Source organism: Lytechinus variegatus, chromosome 14 (genome assembly GCF_018143015.1).
Source record: "Lytechinus variegatus isolate NC3 chromosome 14, Lvar_3.0, whole genome shotgun sequence".
Taxonomy (NCBI): Eukaryota; Metazoa; Echinodermata; class Echinoidea; order Temnopleuroida; family Toxopneustidae; genus Lytechinus; species Lytechinus variegatus.
In genome coordinates, this window is record NC_054753.1 from 28,142,403 (window position 1) to 28,161,300 (window position 18,898).

General features: G+C 36.0%; 1 protein-coding gene across 2 annotated transcripts; it reads left to right on the forward strand.

The window, feature by feature from the left end:
* The first annotated feature begins 2,034 nt into the window (after positions 1-2,034).
* Positions 2,035-17,801, forward strand: LOC121427473 (1-deoxyxylulose-5-phosphate synthase YajO-like). 2 transcript variants are annotated; one of them, XM_041623876.1, is made up of 8 exons: positions 2,035-2,195; positions 3,927-4,072; positions 4,990-5,143; positions 5,948-6,121; positions 6,648-6,745; positions 7,315-7,490; positions 14,550-14,689; positions 16,602-17,801. In XM_041623876.1, exons 1-8 carry the CDS (start codon positions 2,109-2,111, stop codon positions 16,701-16,703), a joined length of 1,077 nt encoding a protein of 358 aa, XP_041479810.1. In that variant the 5' UTR covers positions 2,035-2,108; the 3' UTR covers positions 16,704-17,801. The 2 variants fall into 2 exon arrangements, with proteins under 2 accessions (XP_041479810.1, XP_041479809.1); XM_041623875.1 differs by lacking the exon at positions 7,315-7,490 and adding an exon at positions 12,575-12,750.
* The last annotated feature ends 1,097 nt before the right edge of the window (positions 17,802-18,898 follow it).

Here is an 18,898-nt window from a genome sequence, read left to right on the forward strand (position 1 = left end):
TGATTTAGTTCTGTCCACTTTATTTGCACTTCAAACCTGTGCTCTAATGATTGAGGAAAAACTAAGGGGTGTTGCATGAAAGCATTTTCAAATTTCCATAGCAAATTGACAAGGGATATACCAATTGGAAGTAAATGAAAATTGAGTTTACTGTTTTCTGCAATAAGCAGATAAGCAATCAATCACAAATTTGCAATTACTTGTTGGACCCAATGTGACTTGCAATTGATGGCATGCTTCTTGCAAGGCCCCATCAGTGTTAAGGATATTAATTTAAACAAAATTCTGATCCATGATTAAAGGAATGTAAATCCGATTCTATTTCTTCAAAAGAGACTTTCTTGATTTAGGGTTCATTTAATATGCTTTTCAAACTTGTTCTGTAATGATTGAGTGAAAATCCAAGTGTTTGTAATACTGGTTTACATGATATTGTGTTTTCATGACGAAATGAAATGACTCCAGTTTTATTTTTCAATAGACTTTCCAGATTGAGGGTTAACTTAATTTTGCATTAACTTATGCTCTAATGATGAAGAAAGAAGTTAAGATCACTTGTTGCCCAATTTGTATAATTTATGTAGACATGTGTAGAAAAACAATGACAGTATAAATATGATTAGGTATCTTTTAATTCAGACACTTCTTTTATTCCAAAGTTGTCTCTCTTTGTCATTGGGTGATGAAAATTATTCATGGAGGTGATCTGAGACGTGAATAATAATTAAGTGGCTATTGTGAGATTTGTAGCAATAGTATAAAATGTGTAACTTTATCTGCATGCAGAACTACCAAAGGTGTACAAATCATGGTTCAGTGATCACAGAGTGTTAAAAAAAGAAATATTAAATAATTTCTTGTAAATCAAATTTTGCTGTTAGATTTATTTCTTAATTCAACTAAAAGATGCTGAGCTATCCCTTTTTGACAAGGAGCATTGGTTAACCAATGTTCTACCTTATGATGGGTAACTATAGCTTTATGGCATTCCGTATCATATAATCAACCTTTTGTACATTTGACGGCCATTTTCCTCCAATTTAACTTCACTTCAGGAACTGCTAAATCCAAGGTAAATTTGGGGAGCATTACAAAATTTCATAAGAACTATAAAAAAAAACCCAGACAAATGATTGTATCTTTTGTGTCGAATTTATATAAGTCTTGTGTTGATTGATGTGAATATTCATGGATGAGATTAAATTTTTTGTGGAACTGAAATGATATCTGAATCTTTTCTTATCTTGTGCTGATTGATGTGAATATTCATGGATGAGATTAAATCTTTTGTGAAACTGAAATGATATCTGAATCTTTTCTTATCTTTTTTTTTTCATTTATTTCATGAACATAGAGGAAGAGAAAGAGAGAGAGAGCACGAAATAAATTAGTGAGAGAGAGAGAGAGGGAGGGAATGACAGAAAGCGGAGGGAGGGGGTACATGTAGAATGAAAAGGGGAAGAGAAAGAAGGAACCAAGAGAACAAAGATGAAAGCTTGGAGGGAGGAAAGAGGGGATAGATGGGAGGCAAAAGTAATAGGAGGACATATGATGGTAGGAGGGGGGGGGGGGTGACATGTGAGAGTGATTGGGCAGAGCATTTTTTTCTTCATAGCTTGAGCATGAAAATGAAGGATAAATGAGAGAAGCTGGGGCGGGGACCTCAGCCTGGATCAAAGGCATGTAAGCTCGAGCATTGGGAAATTATTAAACTCCTTGGTGAGGGAATTGCCCCATATTATTCTCTCTTTTTTTTATAGAAATGAATGTAATACAATTTTTGAAAGTTCGTATTTTACCAGGCATATCCATGGTCTAACTATGAAAGCAAACAAACTTTGCTTTAAAAAAAGAAGGGGAAAAATTCGATCGGAAAAAAAGTGAAAATGTAGCCGAAATTGGTGTTTATTTGAGAAAATCTTAACTATTGTGTCTGAAGTAAAACAGACTGAAGATGTCAAGAGTCGAGTGCGATAGCAGACGACAAACTCGCTGCGCGCGTCACGTGAGCTAAGCTCTAAACACGTGACCGGCTTGTTGGAGTTTTTGGTCTGTCTCTGACTCTGTTGCTGTACCTGCAAACGGCATTTTTACAAAAAAAAATAGTCATGGCTGTCCAATTTCGATACCTTGGTGGGTCAGGAGTGAAAGTTTCAAACATATGCCTCGGAACAATGACGTTTGGACAAAGTCAGGTGAATAATTTGGAGATATCATTAAGTCGTTGTTGCTATTTTATTTGACCCAGTCCGGAACGCTGAAATCTGTGTTTGTTGAATGAGTATGATTGGGAGTGTGCTGTCTGTCGCGTCGGCGGTCCTGCAGTCAGACTCAGAACTTGGTCAATAAAGTTACTAGTACATTACTATACTAGATTGAGGAAGAGTTCCATGTTGTTGTTTGTTGGGTATAATGGCGACCAGTCATGTTTGAAAAAATGTCTTTATTTAAAGGGGAAGTTCACCCTGGAGAAAACTTTGTTGTAAAAATAGAAGAAAATATAGTAAAAAATATTGGTGAAGGTTTGAGGAAAATCCGTTAAAGAGTAAGAAAGTTATTAGAGTTCAAAATTTTGGATTTGTGACGTCATAAACGAGCAGCTGCCCCATGTGTTATGTAATATAAAATGTATGAATTTCAAATTTTGTATGGTTCCTGATGACTTAATTTTGTTTTCTTTTCATGATCGGGTGTGAAATGAATTGTCTATTGATATACACTGTACAAACGTTACAGTGGAAACCATTTTCAATTTTCTGAGAAAATTACATTTCATTGATTTTTTACCATTCGCTATGTAGGAATGCTGCTCACAAATGACGTCACAAATCAAATAATTGAATTTCTAATAACTTTTTAATTAGGCCTAGGCCTATTTGATAAATTTTTCTCAAACATTCGGCAATATTTTTTATTATTTTTTCTGCTATTTTTACAATAAACTTTTTGTCTGGGTGAACTTCCTTTTTAATCAGAATATAAATGAAAAGACTTTCTACTTAAAAAAAAATAGATAGCTGATAGTGATAGAGACCTCTTTTCTTTTGGTATCATTAACTAGTACAAATATGCCAAAATGACTATTTTTGTCAGCTGATGGTGTTCATCTATGGCTGAAGGATGGGGGATGCAAGTGGGACATGTCTCCCACCCTCAATTTTCTTTGTTCTGTCCTCTCCTTTGATTTTCATTGCTTTACTTAACAATTTTTTATTTAAGAATTATTTTTTTTCTGAACAAATTTCGTCTTAGCTCATTTGTTTAAACGATAGAGATGATGGAAATAGAATTATCAAAGTTCTCCAATGCTGGAGCTCTAGGCAATACCATCGTCAATCATCATTTTGAAGTCCAAAAGAACTTACACGCTTGGATGATTTTAACACGCTCAGAAGGAACTTACAGTTCCGTACCCCCCTCTTGTTTATGAAATCACCTCTCGGTAAAATGTATTTTTATTTCTCATTGTTTTTTTTTTTTAATTATCATAAATAGGGACTATGTTTTCTTTCTATGCACCTTTCTTTCCACCTCCATTCACTTACACGAATACACAGGAAGGTGCTGAATATAAAAATTTACTGGTTTCCTTATCTAAACTAGAAAGGAGTTCACTTATCAACCATACTTTCAGCAGAGAAAATCGACTAGCAAAAAAAAATCTGATTTTATCTAGAAACTAAATATTTTTGTAAGTTCATACAAAAATTAATGTGAAGATGATGAAGTTCAAAGCTTCTGGGAAGACGGTGACTTGAGAAGGAGAAACAGAGAGAATAAGCGAAAAAGGAAGAAAAGAAGAGTAGAGGGAGGATAAGAAGGAGGGTATGTTTGTGCATTAAAATAATATGTCAAAATAAAAGAAAAAAAGTGTAAGTTTCTTTTAACATAAAAAATTATATCAAATTTCTTGTCCCTTATTCAAGGATCCAACCAGACCAGGGCAATGTGATGAAGGAGCAGCTCATAAGATCTTGGACCGATTTGCAGAGCTTGGAGGGAACTTCATCGATACTGCTAATGTCTATGTGATGGGCGTCTCTGAATCTATAGTGGGAAACTGGTTGGCAAAGTAAGCACTAGCTCTTTGCACGCTGAATTAATTTTGTGGGAATGATAATGACAATTGTTTCCATGTTATTTTCTTTGATTCAAGATTTCCATATTGCACCATTGATACTTATTAACATTATATAGAGGTTATCCAAGAACTATTGCCTTTTATTAGCTTATCTAATTTGAAGGTAGGGAAGAAAATTTGATTATTACGATTTTTGAATTTAATTATTCAAATATGCAAGATTGCAACATCAGCGCACAAAGGGCTGGTATATGGAAGATCTTTGATATCACTTTTGGCAGAAAAAGGCTTGATTGAATAATATTAATCTATGTGTAGATATCTTTGCATTGGGTTTATTTTTTTTTATTTCCTGTGTCCACTCCTTTATATTGCCATTGCTGCACATGAAAACATTAGGGCCCTGTAACAGAACGGTTCGAGAATGACTCTACAATTTATCTGGGCAATTTATTTCACATAATAGCAACCACTGCAATAAAGTTTCATACTCATTGATCGGTCGTAAAGATTTGTCTGTACAAGATCCAGAATAATAAAATAGCAACTATTTTTTGTATGGTGGTACAAAATAAGGGAAATATCTGTGCATCACAATATATTGGGATGTAAACGTAATTGGTTTGTGAAGGAACTGATCTTCGAGTGTTCAGTGTATTTAGATTTTTTTATCTTCATATAAACAGATTTTATGTCTTCTATCTGCAGAGCGAATAAAAAGGAGGCCTACAATATCCACCTAGTTTTAAAGTTAGTGTTCAGTTAATCATAATGTATTGAATTCTATATCTTGCATTTTCCACTGGGTATTTCTTTAATTGCAATATATATTCTTTTTAAAAAATCATTGAAATGATCTGAAAGGGCTTCACTGCTCTTTTAACACATTATTTCTTCTAATGTTACAGGAGAAAGAGGGAAGACTTTGTTTTGGCTACCAAAGTCCGCTTTGAAATGGATCCAAACAATCCGAACAGTGGAGGGCTGAGCCGTAAGAACATTGTGTGGAGCTTAGAAGAAAGCCTGAAAAGGCTGCGTACTGATTACATTGATCTGTACCAGGTTAGATACATCTTAGAGATAAATTTCTTGTGCTGTCACTTTCCCACCTCCTATTCCTTATATTCTTCTTCATCTTCTCTTCTTACTGAATACATGAGTACTTTTGCCACTTTCGAGCTACCTTTTGTGATCTCTTTTTGTTTTTGTTTAGATCATGGTGAAATTTTTATTTGTTTTCTCATATTTTAACTATTTCTTCTTCCTTTTATTCTGTTTCTTCTCCAATTCTCCATTCTAGTAGTCTACTTTTCTCTTCATGACTTATAAGGAATAGTGTCATGTCCATTGAAACCTGGCCTGCTTCATAGAAGATTTTTGAAGAATTGTCAATGTAATAAATGATAACGACAATTGTTTTGACTGATCAATCACTGACTTATACCGTTTTCAGTAACTCATGATTTTGTGGTCTGCACCAGACTTGCACTAAAATAGTCTGCACCACAAGCGTCCAGTAACTACATAGCACAGCGGCGCTATCACCCATTCAAATTCTCAGGAACATCATGGATGGCACTGGTCTGGTGCTGTTAATAGCAGCATCAAATTAGCACCAGTCTGGCGCGGACTATTTTAGCATGCAGCATTCTCAATCTCAAAATTTAATGACTTATCCCGGAGCTGGTCTTGACTGCCATGTTGCTGAAAGTGGTATTGCTTGCTTACAGATACCAACAAATTGTATAAGTAGGTATGAAATAGGCTCAAGGGTGCTATAAAATGCTAATATTTGATTTTATAATGTTTCTTGAAATGACTGCAAGACAATATCCAATCACTGCGATGACAATGTTAATCATTCAGATTCATGCTTGGGACCCAGCCACGCCCATTGAGGAGACCATGCGTACCCTGGATGACCTAGTGAGGGCCGGTAAGATCCGCTATGTCGGGGCCAGCAACGTGACCGGATGGCAGATGCAGAAGATCATGGATTTATGTCAGTACAAGGGATTTAACCGATGGATAACACTACAGGTAAAGTGATGTAATGTAGTATTAGTCAAACCGTCTTTGAGCTCAACCTGTATAAAAGGAGCACCTCTATTGATAGTAGATATATTTCATTTCCCAATTCTCTTTCTCATCTTATACTCAGATGTTCACCCCCCCAAAAAAAAAATAGAATGAAAGTTTGAATATGACGTTCTCTTCCTTTTTATGCTTGAATAGGTTCAGTACAGACTTCTAAATTGTGGTGGAGAGATAAAGGATGTCCTATGTGTAAATTTTCAGTCTTTTTAAAATAATCTTTTTAAATAATTTTTCCCTTTTCTCCATCTTCTTGGGCTGCCCCCTCTCTTGTATGTTCTATGTCCCCTTCCTTCTCTACTCTTCCCCCTCTCTCTCTCCTTCCCCTTTCCACCCTCTTACCTCCCTCTCTGTTTATCTCTCTCCCTCCTTTCCTCCCCTTCTATCCCCTCCCCTTCTATCTCCCTCCCTTCTTTCTTTCTTTCTTTCTTTTTTTCTTTCTTTCTCTCTATCCCTGTCTCTCTCTCTCTAGGCACAGTATAGTCTCTTAAATCGAGAGTTGGAATGGGAGTTGGTAGATTGCTGTAAGAATGAAGCCCTGGGTATTCTTCCATGGAGTCCACTCAAAGGGTAAGTCTGCTTCCCCAGCAATATCATTACTAAAATGATAAGTGATAAATTGAGGGAAAATCATTCTTTTTTTTATTCAATTATACTTCTACTTTTGCAATATTGGTGTTGATTACCATAAATAAAAGTAAAAATCAATTGCACAAGATATTTCGTAGCTTCTCTTATATGGTGGTTTATGATAATACTATCATTTTAATAAAAGGAACAACAGATAGCTTGAAGAAAAAAATAAGGGAGAAATGTAACAACTCTGTATGATTTTCTGTATGAATTTCAGCCTGATGATTAGGTGTGCACTTTGAAAATGGTTCTGCAGTTATTAAAGAAATTCTCAAATACTGTAGTTGGTGATGGCAATCAGGTGAACCTACATTATGAATTAAGTATTTGACTTGACCAAGAAAAAAAAAGTCACTTAACACTTGAGTATTTCAAATGAGAATAAAGATCCTTTCTACAAACACTCCAGTTGGGACTATTCGGCCCCTTATACAGGTGCCTGATTGGCTAAAAACGAACATTAGCATTTGTGAAAATGGGTTTGCTCTTTGCACTTGACAATGCAGTGGTTGGCTAACGGGCAAAATGACACGAGACTCCCCACCGGAGGGAAGTCGGGTGGCGTTCGTTGAGACCAGACGATACATTGCCAAGGAAAGCCATCCCACCTTTTCAGAATTTGTGGGGGAAGAAAGAGTCTGGAATCTACTAGACAAAATGAAATCAATCGCAAATGATCAAGGTAATAGCAAAACTCTACATGTATATTATGGTTTGCATTCATAGTATCATGCAGGTTGAGAAAATAGAGATATTCACAGAATAAGCAGGAAGGAAAGAAAAATGAACAGTGCTGGAAATGATTGGCTCTCAAACTGGAAAAAAAACGAATAGTTTACAAAATTGCCCTTTTGATTTTTTTGTTCAACACCGCGACAAAATCTTATTGACCATAAACAGAAGCTAAAGAAATATGCCTCTGTTATAGATATCAAGCAATAACATCCTCAGCTTTAAAATGTTTTTTCCTTGTCCTAAGCTCAAAGCAAATTAAAAATCTGGCTGAGAACAGTTTTAAAGAAATAACAAATTTGCTAAGAAATGAAAGCTTGAACAATTATAAAATACCAGTATACAATCGATTTGAGCCTTATTAAACAAAATAAAGAAGGATTTCATCTCAGCTTATATCACAATCCTCTTCTTTTTCTTTCCTGACACTCATTTTTTACTGTAGTTTCATGACAAATCCAAATGATAGCATGAATTTCACCCGCTAAGCAGGCTTACATTTAAAAGCTGTAATAGGATGACAAAATTGATCCCAGTCAAATGACGGGATGTTAAATCGCACATGACCAGGCATTTATTTTGCATATTAATCCTCATGGCTCATCTCTTGTGCATGTTTGTTTCGAATGTACTTTATGTCGCAATTCTTTTGAATGCCCCTATTGATGTGCATACCAATCGCACTGTTTTCAAAGCTTTGCTGTATATCATCATATCACTGCCAAATGCTTCTCAATTGCAAACATTTCAAAAAGGAAAAAAGAAAGATCTATGCCTATGATGCAATATGACAAACCTGGATAGGATAAGTCTTCTGACTCCTTCAGCAAGAAACTGATCCACAATTTGCTGCACTCAACCCAGGTGAGGTAAATGGGTACCGGTAGGAAGTAATTCCTTAAGAAGCTGTGTGCGCTATGAACGCCTAGCTTAGCCGGGTAATATAGGAGCACCTTGAGCACCTAACAAGGTGGATATGTGCGCAATATAAATATCCTATATTATTATTATTATTTGAAACAGAGTGTCGTGGGTTCGAATCCCAGCCATGGCGTAATTTCCTTCAAGAAATTTATCCACATGGTGCTTCACTCTACCCAGGTGAGGTGAATGGGTACCCGGCAGGATTGATTCCTTGAATGCACGAGCGCTGAGAGGCAGCTCGAGCTAAAGCCGGGGTAATAATAATAACAACGTGCCTCGGAATAGAATAATTCTAGATAGATGCCGCTATATAAATGCCTGTTATTATTATTATTTGTATAGATCCCCTGTGACATCTATTTTGTGCATTAATCATACATTACATAGAACTCAACAGTTTGTCGTATTTAAGAATTATATGATTACTAGAACCTTCAAATCTAAACTGAAGTCTTGTCTTTTCTAACAGTATGAGATATTGGCACTTTGACTCTCATCCAAACTCTCTCATTCTTTCTTTTCTTGTGCTCCTTGGAATAGCATTTTTCTAGATTGATGGCACTATATGAATGCCTATTATTATTATTATTATTAGAACGTCTAGACACCTGAATGGATGAATGAATGAATGTTGGTCACATGAGTCATGTGACCAACATGAGACATGAACAAGGGTCGGCTATTGCAAAGTTGCATGTACAAATCATGGAATTGACGTCCGTTGCATGCATGAGGAAGGAGTAAGGGGAATAGATTACAGAACAGATAGCATTTTGACATAGCATTCGGTTAAGAGGATTCGATTCGGATTTTGCATTTGGGAGCTGAAAGTTAAGAGCCTTAGTTAGTTTTTTCAAATCCTGCTTAATTGGACTTGGTGATTTCCGGGGATGATTTTGATCCTTTGCATGTGCAACATGCCTACAGTTACCGGTATATTGGATCAGATTAAAACAAAAAAAAGGTGAGCAAAATGAGTCTGCCTTAAAGTGGTTGGTTAACATTGGTTTGACTTTTAAAAAATCTGAGCTAGAAGGTCACACTTGTCACCTTTGTCTGTGATATGTTACAAAAATGAAGCCCAGAAAAAATTGCGTTAAAAAATAATTATTTAGTGCTTCAAAAATTGAAATATAAAGTGACCAGAAACACCATCTTAATGTCATCCCATACACTTATGTGTACTATTTAGGCGTCTATAAGACGCCTATTTACAAAATCGGGGTTTGCCTTGTAGTTTTAGCTTTTCATTCTCAATAATAGTTGTTTTTCAGGGTTAATTAGTTCTAACACATGCACTTGTACACATGTTTCATCTTGGTTTGAGAATTTTTTTTATATCGGCTGCTCACAAAGTTAAACAATACCTTTAAGAATCAAGACTTCCACTAGATCTAGTTCTACCACTCCTAGGCCTAATGGTAATCTATCTCTGTTATTTGGTTTAGAATATATTGTATGTTGTGTAAGCAAATATTCAGTGTTTTTGTCATTTAAGTGACAGTTAGAATATTACATGTACATGAATTCGTTATAAGCTCAGACCAATTCAACTTGGATGCTTCTGATGATATTTGTACTTGTTAACTTTTGAAATGCAAAGCCCTGTAAATGGTCTCTGCAATAACAAATGTAAAAATGATTCACATGACACAACATTTGCTCATGCAACAATTGAGCACTCTAGTCTTAATATCTCAGAGGGCACAGGGTTACAGTTAGGATTGTAATATAATTTTTGATTCAGAATAATGTGAAAATAGAGATTGGGGTTTGTTTAATTTTTTAATGTTACGTTTTATCTGGGGAGGGGGGCCGTAAGTAAGGGTAAAGCCAACGTCCGTGACATAACAATTCAGATATCATTGTACTTGTTTAGGGGGTCTCTTGTCAAGGGTACCATTTTGGTAGCAGTATTTGTTAAGGGTAGGGTTTCACATGCCAATACTTGTTAAGGGGTGCATTGTCAGAACATGGAAAATACTTCTTTAGGGTGCCTTTCGAAACCCAGTGGTCATGCATGGTATCCACTCGTCAATGGAAGTGACCACCCCCCCCTCCCCCTTGGTTTTATGAAGGTTTTATAATTATGTGCAAATTTTCCATCAGAGCAATTGTCAGCGGAGCAAATGTCATGGAACTTAAAGGTCAAGTCCACCTCAGAAAAATGTTGATTTGAATCAATAGAGAAAAATCAGACAAGCACAATGCTGAAGATTTCATCAAAATCGGATGTAAAATAAGAAAGTTATGACATTTCAAAGTTTCGCTTATTTTTAACAAAATAGTTATATGAACGAGCCAGTTACATCCAAATGAGAGAGTCGATGATGTCACTCACTCACTATTTCTTTTGTTTTTTATTGTTTGAAATATGAAATATTTTGATTTTCTCATCATTGTCATGTGAAATGAAGTTTCATTCCTCCCTGAACACGTGGAATTCCATTATCTTAACATTTTGTGCTTCAGGCAAGGAGGTCCTAATCATCAAATTCGTAAAAATTGAAATATTGTATAATTCAAACAATAAAAAACAAAAGAAATAGTGAGTGAATGACATCATCGACTCTCTCATTTGGATGTAGCTGGCTCGTTCATATAACTGTTTTTGTGAAATGAAGCGAAATTTTGAAATGTCATAACTTTCTTATTTTACATCCGATTTTGATGAAATTTTCAGTGTTATGCTTGTTGAATTTTTCTTTTTTTATTCAAATCAAGTTTTTGTTGGGTTGGACTTGTCCTTTAATAACGGGATGTTTTCATCAATATTTTCATCCGACAAGTTGTCAGATCTGCAGGGATGCCAGTTTTCAGGCCTGAAAAGCCTGAATTCAGGCTCTGGCAATTTATTTTCAGGCCATAGTTTTAGCATTTCTGTGTACAAAATATTGTATTCCAGGTGATTTTCAGACCCTCTGATCAATTCCAACTGTCATCCCTAGATCTGACATCTTTCCATGATTTTGATTGGCTGAGAGGCACTGTTCCTATGGTAACTGTCGGGTAAAATGGGACTTGTCGGATAAAACGTCTGACAAGTCCTTTCATGAAACGCCCCCCTGTTCTTCCAAAAAAACGAAGCCTAATGTTGGATTTGGTCATTCTTGCAGACTAAACTTTGCATGTTGTGCACGGTTATAGTGTAAATACATCCCTGGTGTTTCACATAGAGATCATGCCTCAGTGTGCACTTTTTATTTGATGCGGAACATCACACAGTAGTGCATACCCATTGAGCATTTTGTGGTCGTTTCGGTGATGTGTTATATACATGCCCATCATGCAACTAGGGATTTTACTTGTCACAAAGTCACTCGTAATTTTTGTGGAGAACACCGGGAGAAAAATGTGATGCAGAACTTCACAAGTCATGCTCTCCTATTTAGCATTATCTGTCCTTTGTGATGCGTCATTTACTGGCTGCAAATATGAATAGAAGAGCGCCTTGTCACAAAGTCGCACTTAAATCTTTGTGAAACACACCCCAGGATTTGTTTCACTGAAACTGCTCGGCAAAGTTGTGCATGACTAGAATAATAGAAATCCAAATGAGAATTTCATTCATTCTTTCTTGTTTGTCACATCATGGAAAGGTAAAAAAGTGCGTAAGTAGATAGCATTCTTGTTGCTAACAATCAAGGTAATGTACATTTATGTTACAATTAAATGTAGGTTATTGTGAATATGGTCTCACTTTATAAAAAAACTTGGGCTGTCTTATTTTCAGTTGGTCACAAGGTTATGCATAACTTTACAAATAGCTTTAAATCCGGCTCATGCCTTTGCATTAATAGCTGCTGTTGCTGCATTAGCCAAACTAACAAATTAGTGGGCTAAAGTGCAAAGCATTAGTTTTTGACCTCCTACATGTATATTCTTGCTTCATTGCATTTGTTGGGTTTGACTACATTGTCAGCTTCTGGCTTCTGGCAATACGCAGCTGAATAACAGCTGAAAATGCACAAGTTTGAGCCAATCAGCATAAAACACCCCTACACTCCCATTAACACACTGGTGACAGTAGCGGTGTCTTCATGTTCACCCATTCATTTATTTATTCATTTTATTTTGCTCTTTTTGTCCTTTCCCTCCCATGACACCCAGGGGGTGGTTGACGGGTAAGATTAAACGTGATTCGGCCCCAGAGGGCAGCAGAGTTGCTTTCATGGAAGCCAAAGGGGAGGTCAAAAGTGAGAGCCAGCCAAGCTTCTCGAAGTTTGCTCAAGAAGAGAAAGTTTGGAATCTCTTGGATGTGATGAAGGCGATAGCGGATGAGGCTGGTAGGTGGAACCTAAACAGAGTCACAACCATAAAAAGGGGCCCCGATGAGAGATAAGATTATATTTAATTCAAAATTTTAAACTCGACGATGTGGCACGTGCCTGTAATCCAAACTGTGTGGGGAAGTTAGAAATTGATGCACAGGTCAGAGGTCCCAGCCCTGGTCATGTTTTTTGGATGGTGATGTTTAAGGTCGGTCCCAGACGTAAATAATCATATCTGATTGATACAAGTCTGACAAAACTTATTTACACACACACCCTCACACACCAGAAGACCAAGCGGATCAGGGGCTCGTTTCATAAAGGACTTGCATCTGCTGCCATTATGGCAACTATCATGGTAACAAGGCTCAGCAGCCAATCAAAATCAAAGTTGCCACGGAAGTTGCCATAATGGCAAAGTTGCAATAGTTGCAAGTCCTTTATGAAATGGGACCCTCGAGGATAACATTGTGTTAACATCGAAAGATTTTGAATCGGCCAGCTTGAGCATGATTTTTTTGTGTGTAGGCACACATAGTCCTATTTCCACCTCATGCTGGTAGAATCAAGAGGTGCCTTTATTATGACACACTCTACTGACAGATGTTATTTCTATACTGAAGCACGGTTTTTGGGGGGTCCTCAAACAGAGCTGCCAAGTAGTACTGATTTTCCGTATTTAGTACTGAAAATAGAGAAGAATACTGATGGTTTCATGAAAAATACTGATTTCTTAATTTTCAGTTTATGTGTTGTCCTATGATATTCCTGTGAAAATACTAATTTTCCCACCAAAATACTGATCTTCACCCTTGAAAATACTGAAATGTTCTTGTGCAGGTTGGCAGCTCTGCTCAAACCACACGAATCCACCGGAATCATCTTGAATGACCTTGAAGTTTGAATTCTCTGTATAAACACAAAGTATGAGGAGAGCAATTCACGCACCCTTTGTGATATTGTGTCTTTTCGTAGAGATCTGATAAAAGACATTTAAAAAGGATGGGAGTCTTGTCCATCTGTTCTGCGTTGTTCTCAAGAACTGAAACAATTTGACAATTGTTAACTTCAAAAGTTTAAACTTTGCCCATTTTTGCAGAGTGCTCATGGCTTTAACTGTCATTTTTACCTTAGCTATAGCACAACTTCCTTCTCAGATCATATGCATTTTGAGAAATTAATATTCCTGCCACCCTACCCATTTTGCCACTAATACAGTTTTGATTTCTCTCCATTCCATGCATTTGGTAAACCTGCTTATACTTTAGACCATTTCATTGCACATTCATCAAAATTATTAATATCTTTCAGTGACGTTCTATTATTAAATATATTCTATATCAATTTTTTGCTGACCTATATACACAAATGAATGATGTCTGCAAGCTTGTATTGCTACCTATAGTGGACCATGCACTGTACCTTATGAAATGATTAATGAAGAGTGCTTTTTTTTACCAAGGAACCAAAAAGAAGTAAAGTTGTTTTTGGAAAGTAGCATTCATTGACTTTGGTTTTCCATAAAAAGTTGAAATGCATTTTGATTCAGAGTCTAATTTTAACTTAAATTCGCTGATTTTTGTTTAAAAAAAGTTTATCTGTTTTGCTCTACACATTTCACTGTTTAATATTTAGTTTACCAAGAATAAAAATATGAAACTATTTGTTTTGAAAAGTGATACCTTGGTTTCCCAGATAAAGTTGAAAATCATCTTAAGTCTAATTTGAACATAAAAGTCATTGAGTTTTTTTTTTTGCAGAGTGAAAAGATGAAATTTGTTTTGATTTACAAGTTTAATCATTCTGGTTTGTAGGTAAGACTGTCAGCCAAGTGGCCCTCCGATGGCTACTACAGAAAGAAGCTGTTTGCTCCGTGATCATCGGAGTGAAGACATTAGACCAGCTCAACAACAACATGGGTGCTTCCACAGGATGGGAACTTACCGACCAACAGGTACTTTGTAGAATACAAATTTAGGGTAATATATTGACCTAAAGAGGGGGGGGGACGATGGGGGTATTATGTTTGGGGGTGCTGTCAATGTAAAGGGATTGGATGAGAGACCAATGAAGGATTAGGGTGATGTGGCATTGAAGACTAGGGAGGTGTTTCACAAAGGTGAAAGTGTAACTGAAGAGTTGCACTTAAATTTCCAGTTGCGTACGGACGGTACGGTATAAAAGGCACTAACGCATCAATTATGACTCTAATGGGGTGTTGCAAGAAATGTGCTATCAATCGCAAGTCTATTTTTGGTCCCTAAATCAATCGTATGTCTTGCAGTTACTTGCAAATTAGTGATTGATTGCTAATCTGCTCCTTGAAGCAAGAAGTTTCATCTGATTTGCTACAGCTAACATTGATCTATCAGTTGTGAAATTGCAACAGAATATTTGCAATTGATCGCAAATATTTTCTTGCAACACCCCCTTAGTCACAGCAAACTATTTGTGGAACACCCCAGACCCTTTAGATATTTGTGTGCTGAAGTAATTCTGCACAGATGATATTGGTAATTGTTATCGCCCAAGGAAGGGATATAGGAGGTATTATGTTTCTGGGTTGTCTGTCCATCATGTTTTTGTTCTCACGATTACTCAAGAACCGTTTGAAAAATTGACTTCTTATGTATGAATATGGGAGTGACCAGGAACTGTTTAGTTAAAGGGGTATGGAGTTCAAAGGTTGAAGGTCACAGAGGTCATTATATACCTTTGATGCCTTGTTCCCGCGATAACTCAAGAATCATTTTACATATATCATTCTGCCTTCATTTGTCTGTTCATTTCTTCATTTCCCTTCATTGATTGATTGATTCATTCATTTATTCAACAATAAATCAGTAAATCTGTTATCTTTCACAGAACACCACTAAGAATACTTCAGATCACAACATTGCAAAGATTTGCGATGAATATGAAATATGATTGGTTCTGGGTTAGAGGTTTGAACAAAATGTGCATGCTACAATGATCTCGATTGGCCAGTACAACTTAGTTATTGATTGAAAGCCTCTGTGCTGTTAACGTATATCTGAGTGCCCAGTATGAAAAATTTAATTCTTGATCCGATTTCACCTAATATGCTTGTCTTATTGTGACCTGATGACAGATGAAGCGGCTAAATGAGGCTAGCGCTGTTTCGCATCCATATCCTTACTGCACAATAGCTAAAGTAGGCAAGGACCGTCCCAGGACTGACTGTACACAGTAATGCACACTGATGAGTTCTTGCACATGTCGTATACAGGTCTGGATAAGCATAGTCCTCATAAAATATGTAGAATTTAGAATAGAGTCATTGTTTTATTCTAATTCTAGGATAATTTCATGGAGATGCTGGGCCATAATGAGGCAAATTCCATCCTAACATCCATTTAATTTGATTAAAGAGTGAATTTTGGGGTGGTGGGGGGAGTGGCAACTTTCTCCCACCAAACCTGGAATATCATTCTTTGGTCTAATCAGTCATTCTTTTGTCTTATCATTCATTAATTCATTCACTCATTTATTCATCCATCTATCCATCCATCCATTAATTGTCCATCCATCGATCAATATTTCTTCAATAGTTTGTATCATTGGATGAAACAATTGTGCATGTATGCTATGCATTCATTCATCATTCATTCATTCACTTATCCATCCATCCATCCATTCATCCATCCATCCTTTAATTGTCCACCCATCAATATTTCTTCAATAATTTGTATCATTGGATGAAACAATCAAACAGCACATCTCATTTCCTACAAAGAATACCTGTAAAACATTTCAAATATATCTTCTTCAATACCAAGCTGAGATAAATCCTTCAAGTATTAATGTTTTTTTTTTTATTTGTGTGTATTTTTTCCTGTCATCAGATGAAGCGACTGAATGAGGCCAGTGCTGTAGCCCTACCCTACCCATACAGCATGTTAGCAAGAGTAAGCACAGGTCGTATCAGGAGCGACTTTACACAGTAAAACAGAGAGGTTGTGGAATCAGGAGCCAAGGTCAAGGCATCTCAGGCCAAGGTCAGAGGTCGAAAGGTTGGACTGTAAAAGCAATACCTACATTAATTGTGTGAAATATTGAGAATCATTGGCATATTGATTCTGGGGTTACATCTATTGCAGATGCTCAGCAATGATGAAGGCAAATTCTACTCGAATAGTCTAATAATCTCTAATAATCTCCAATAATTTATTTTATTGGAGGGACTTGAACTTGGAATATTTTCATTGAGCCCTGAAATATTCATTTTCAATTTCTGAGTGGAATTCTAAGCTAAATCGCCATAGAATTTTCTTATGAAAAGAGTATGCTAGGACTATCTTGAAATGACTGGACTTTGGTGCTCAGTGGCGAGTATGCTAGGACTATCTTGGAATGACTGGACTTTGGTGCTCAGTGGTGTGTGATGAGTTGTTCTCGAATTAATCCAAGGCTATCCAAATCCACGGGTAACAGTAAATATGTACGCCCTTTTAAGATTTCTCTCATTTATGCTGAAATATAGGGCGCCTCCATTGATGAGTAAATATCATGCGTGCCCAAATAAAACGTGTGAAAAGGGTCTCCTTTTCAAGATTGGGCATGTTACGTGATACGGGTGTCAAAAACAGTTATAAATTTTGAAAGTTCCATTTATTTCACAAAACTGTTATATGCACATCCTGATCTGTATGCTAATGAGAGAACTGATGACATCATCCACTCTCTATTTGTTTTATAGTTTATTGTATGAAATTTGAATTATTCTAACTTTCCCCTCCATGCCATGTGAAAGAAAGTTTTATTCCTTTGTTAACATGTGGAATTACCATTGTTTTACATTTTACGGTTCAATCAAGTTGGCCCTTGTTGTCAAATTTGTAAAAAAATGCAATATTGAATTATTTAAACAATAAAAAAAGAAATATTGAGTGATGGACATCATCAAGTTTGGCGCGTGAGACAACAGATAACCCCTTACTCCCATCATCAACTTTCTTGTTTGCATGTCACTGGCTTGTTCATATAACTGTTTTGTGAAAAATTAGCGAAACCTTAAACTTTCTTTTTTGACATCCGATTTTGATGAAGTTCAGTCCAGCATTATGCTTGTTAGATTTTACTCTATTGATTCAAATCAATATTTTTCTGGGGTGTACGTGAAAACTTTAAATCAGTTAATCCATAGGTTCACTCTTGGGTTTTTCTCTGACGAACTGAGTTTGATTACTCTGCCACACTCTGCAATGTTTGATGCAGCTCTGGGGACCGTTTCATCAACATTTTTGTCTGACAAGATGTCAGATCTGACAACTTTCCTAGATTCTGATTGGCTGAGAGGCACTGTTACTATAGTAACTGTCGGATAAAATGGGACTTGTCGGATAAAACGTCTGACAAGTCCTTTCATGAAACGCTCCCCTGATTTATCTCTATCAGAATAGAAAAATACAACCCTGAATGGAAATGCACCAATTGTACAACCTAGGATTTGTGACAATGCATGTCTTCATTAGATTTTGTAGCCTTTAATGATGATAAGACTAATCATAATAACGATCTTTTAATTATTTCCCTTTAAATTCCTTTTCAGTCTGTTTTACTTTTTTTATGCTTATATGCATATCACGTATGACTTTTTAAAAAGGTTCTTTTGATGTAAAAAGTTTTTATTCAATTAATGATTATTAGAACTGTATGCTTTATAAGGATGTGATTAATTCAAGACTGAATATCTTCCTCAAGTACTTAAATGGATTTAATGTAAAAATTGTAAGATTTCCTGGAAACATAGCCTTTACAGTTTTAAAAGAAATTTGTGTTCAGTTAAACATTTAGTCATAAGATTAATAATAATAAAAATGAAAGATCTTCTTTCTGACATTGAAAGAGCAGTTTCTTGAGAGCCAATAAAAATCAGATGTTCATTTCATTGAATTACTTGTGCTTGAGACTACTTACTTTCTTGTCAATATCAATCGACTCTTATTAATTAGTTAACAAGTAATAAGATTAATAATTGATTGTTCAATGGTCAAGTATTATGAATAAAGTTAATGCATACTCAAATGTCAAGTATTTAATTTGTTCCGCTAATCAAGTCTGATTACTTGATATGAAAATGCATCCTTTTTATTCTTTCAGCTTTATGTATTTTTACTTCTATACACTTGACAGAAGGAAT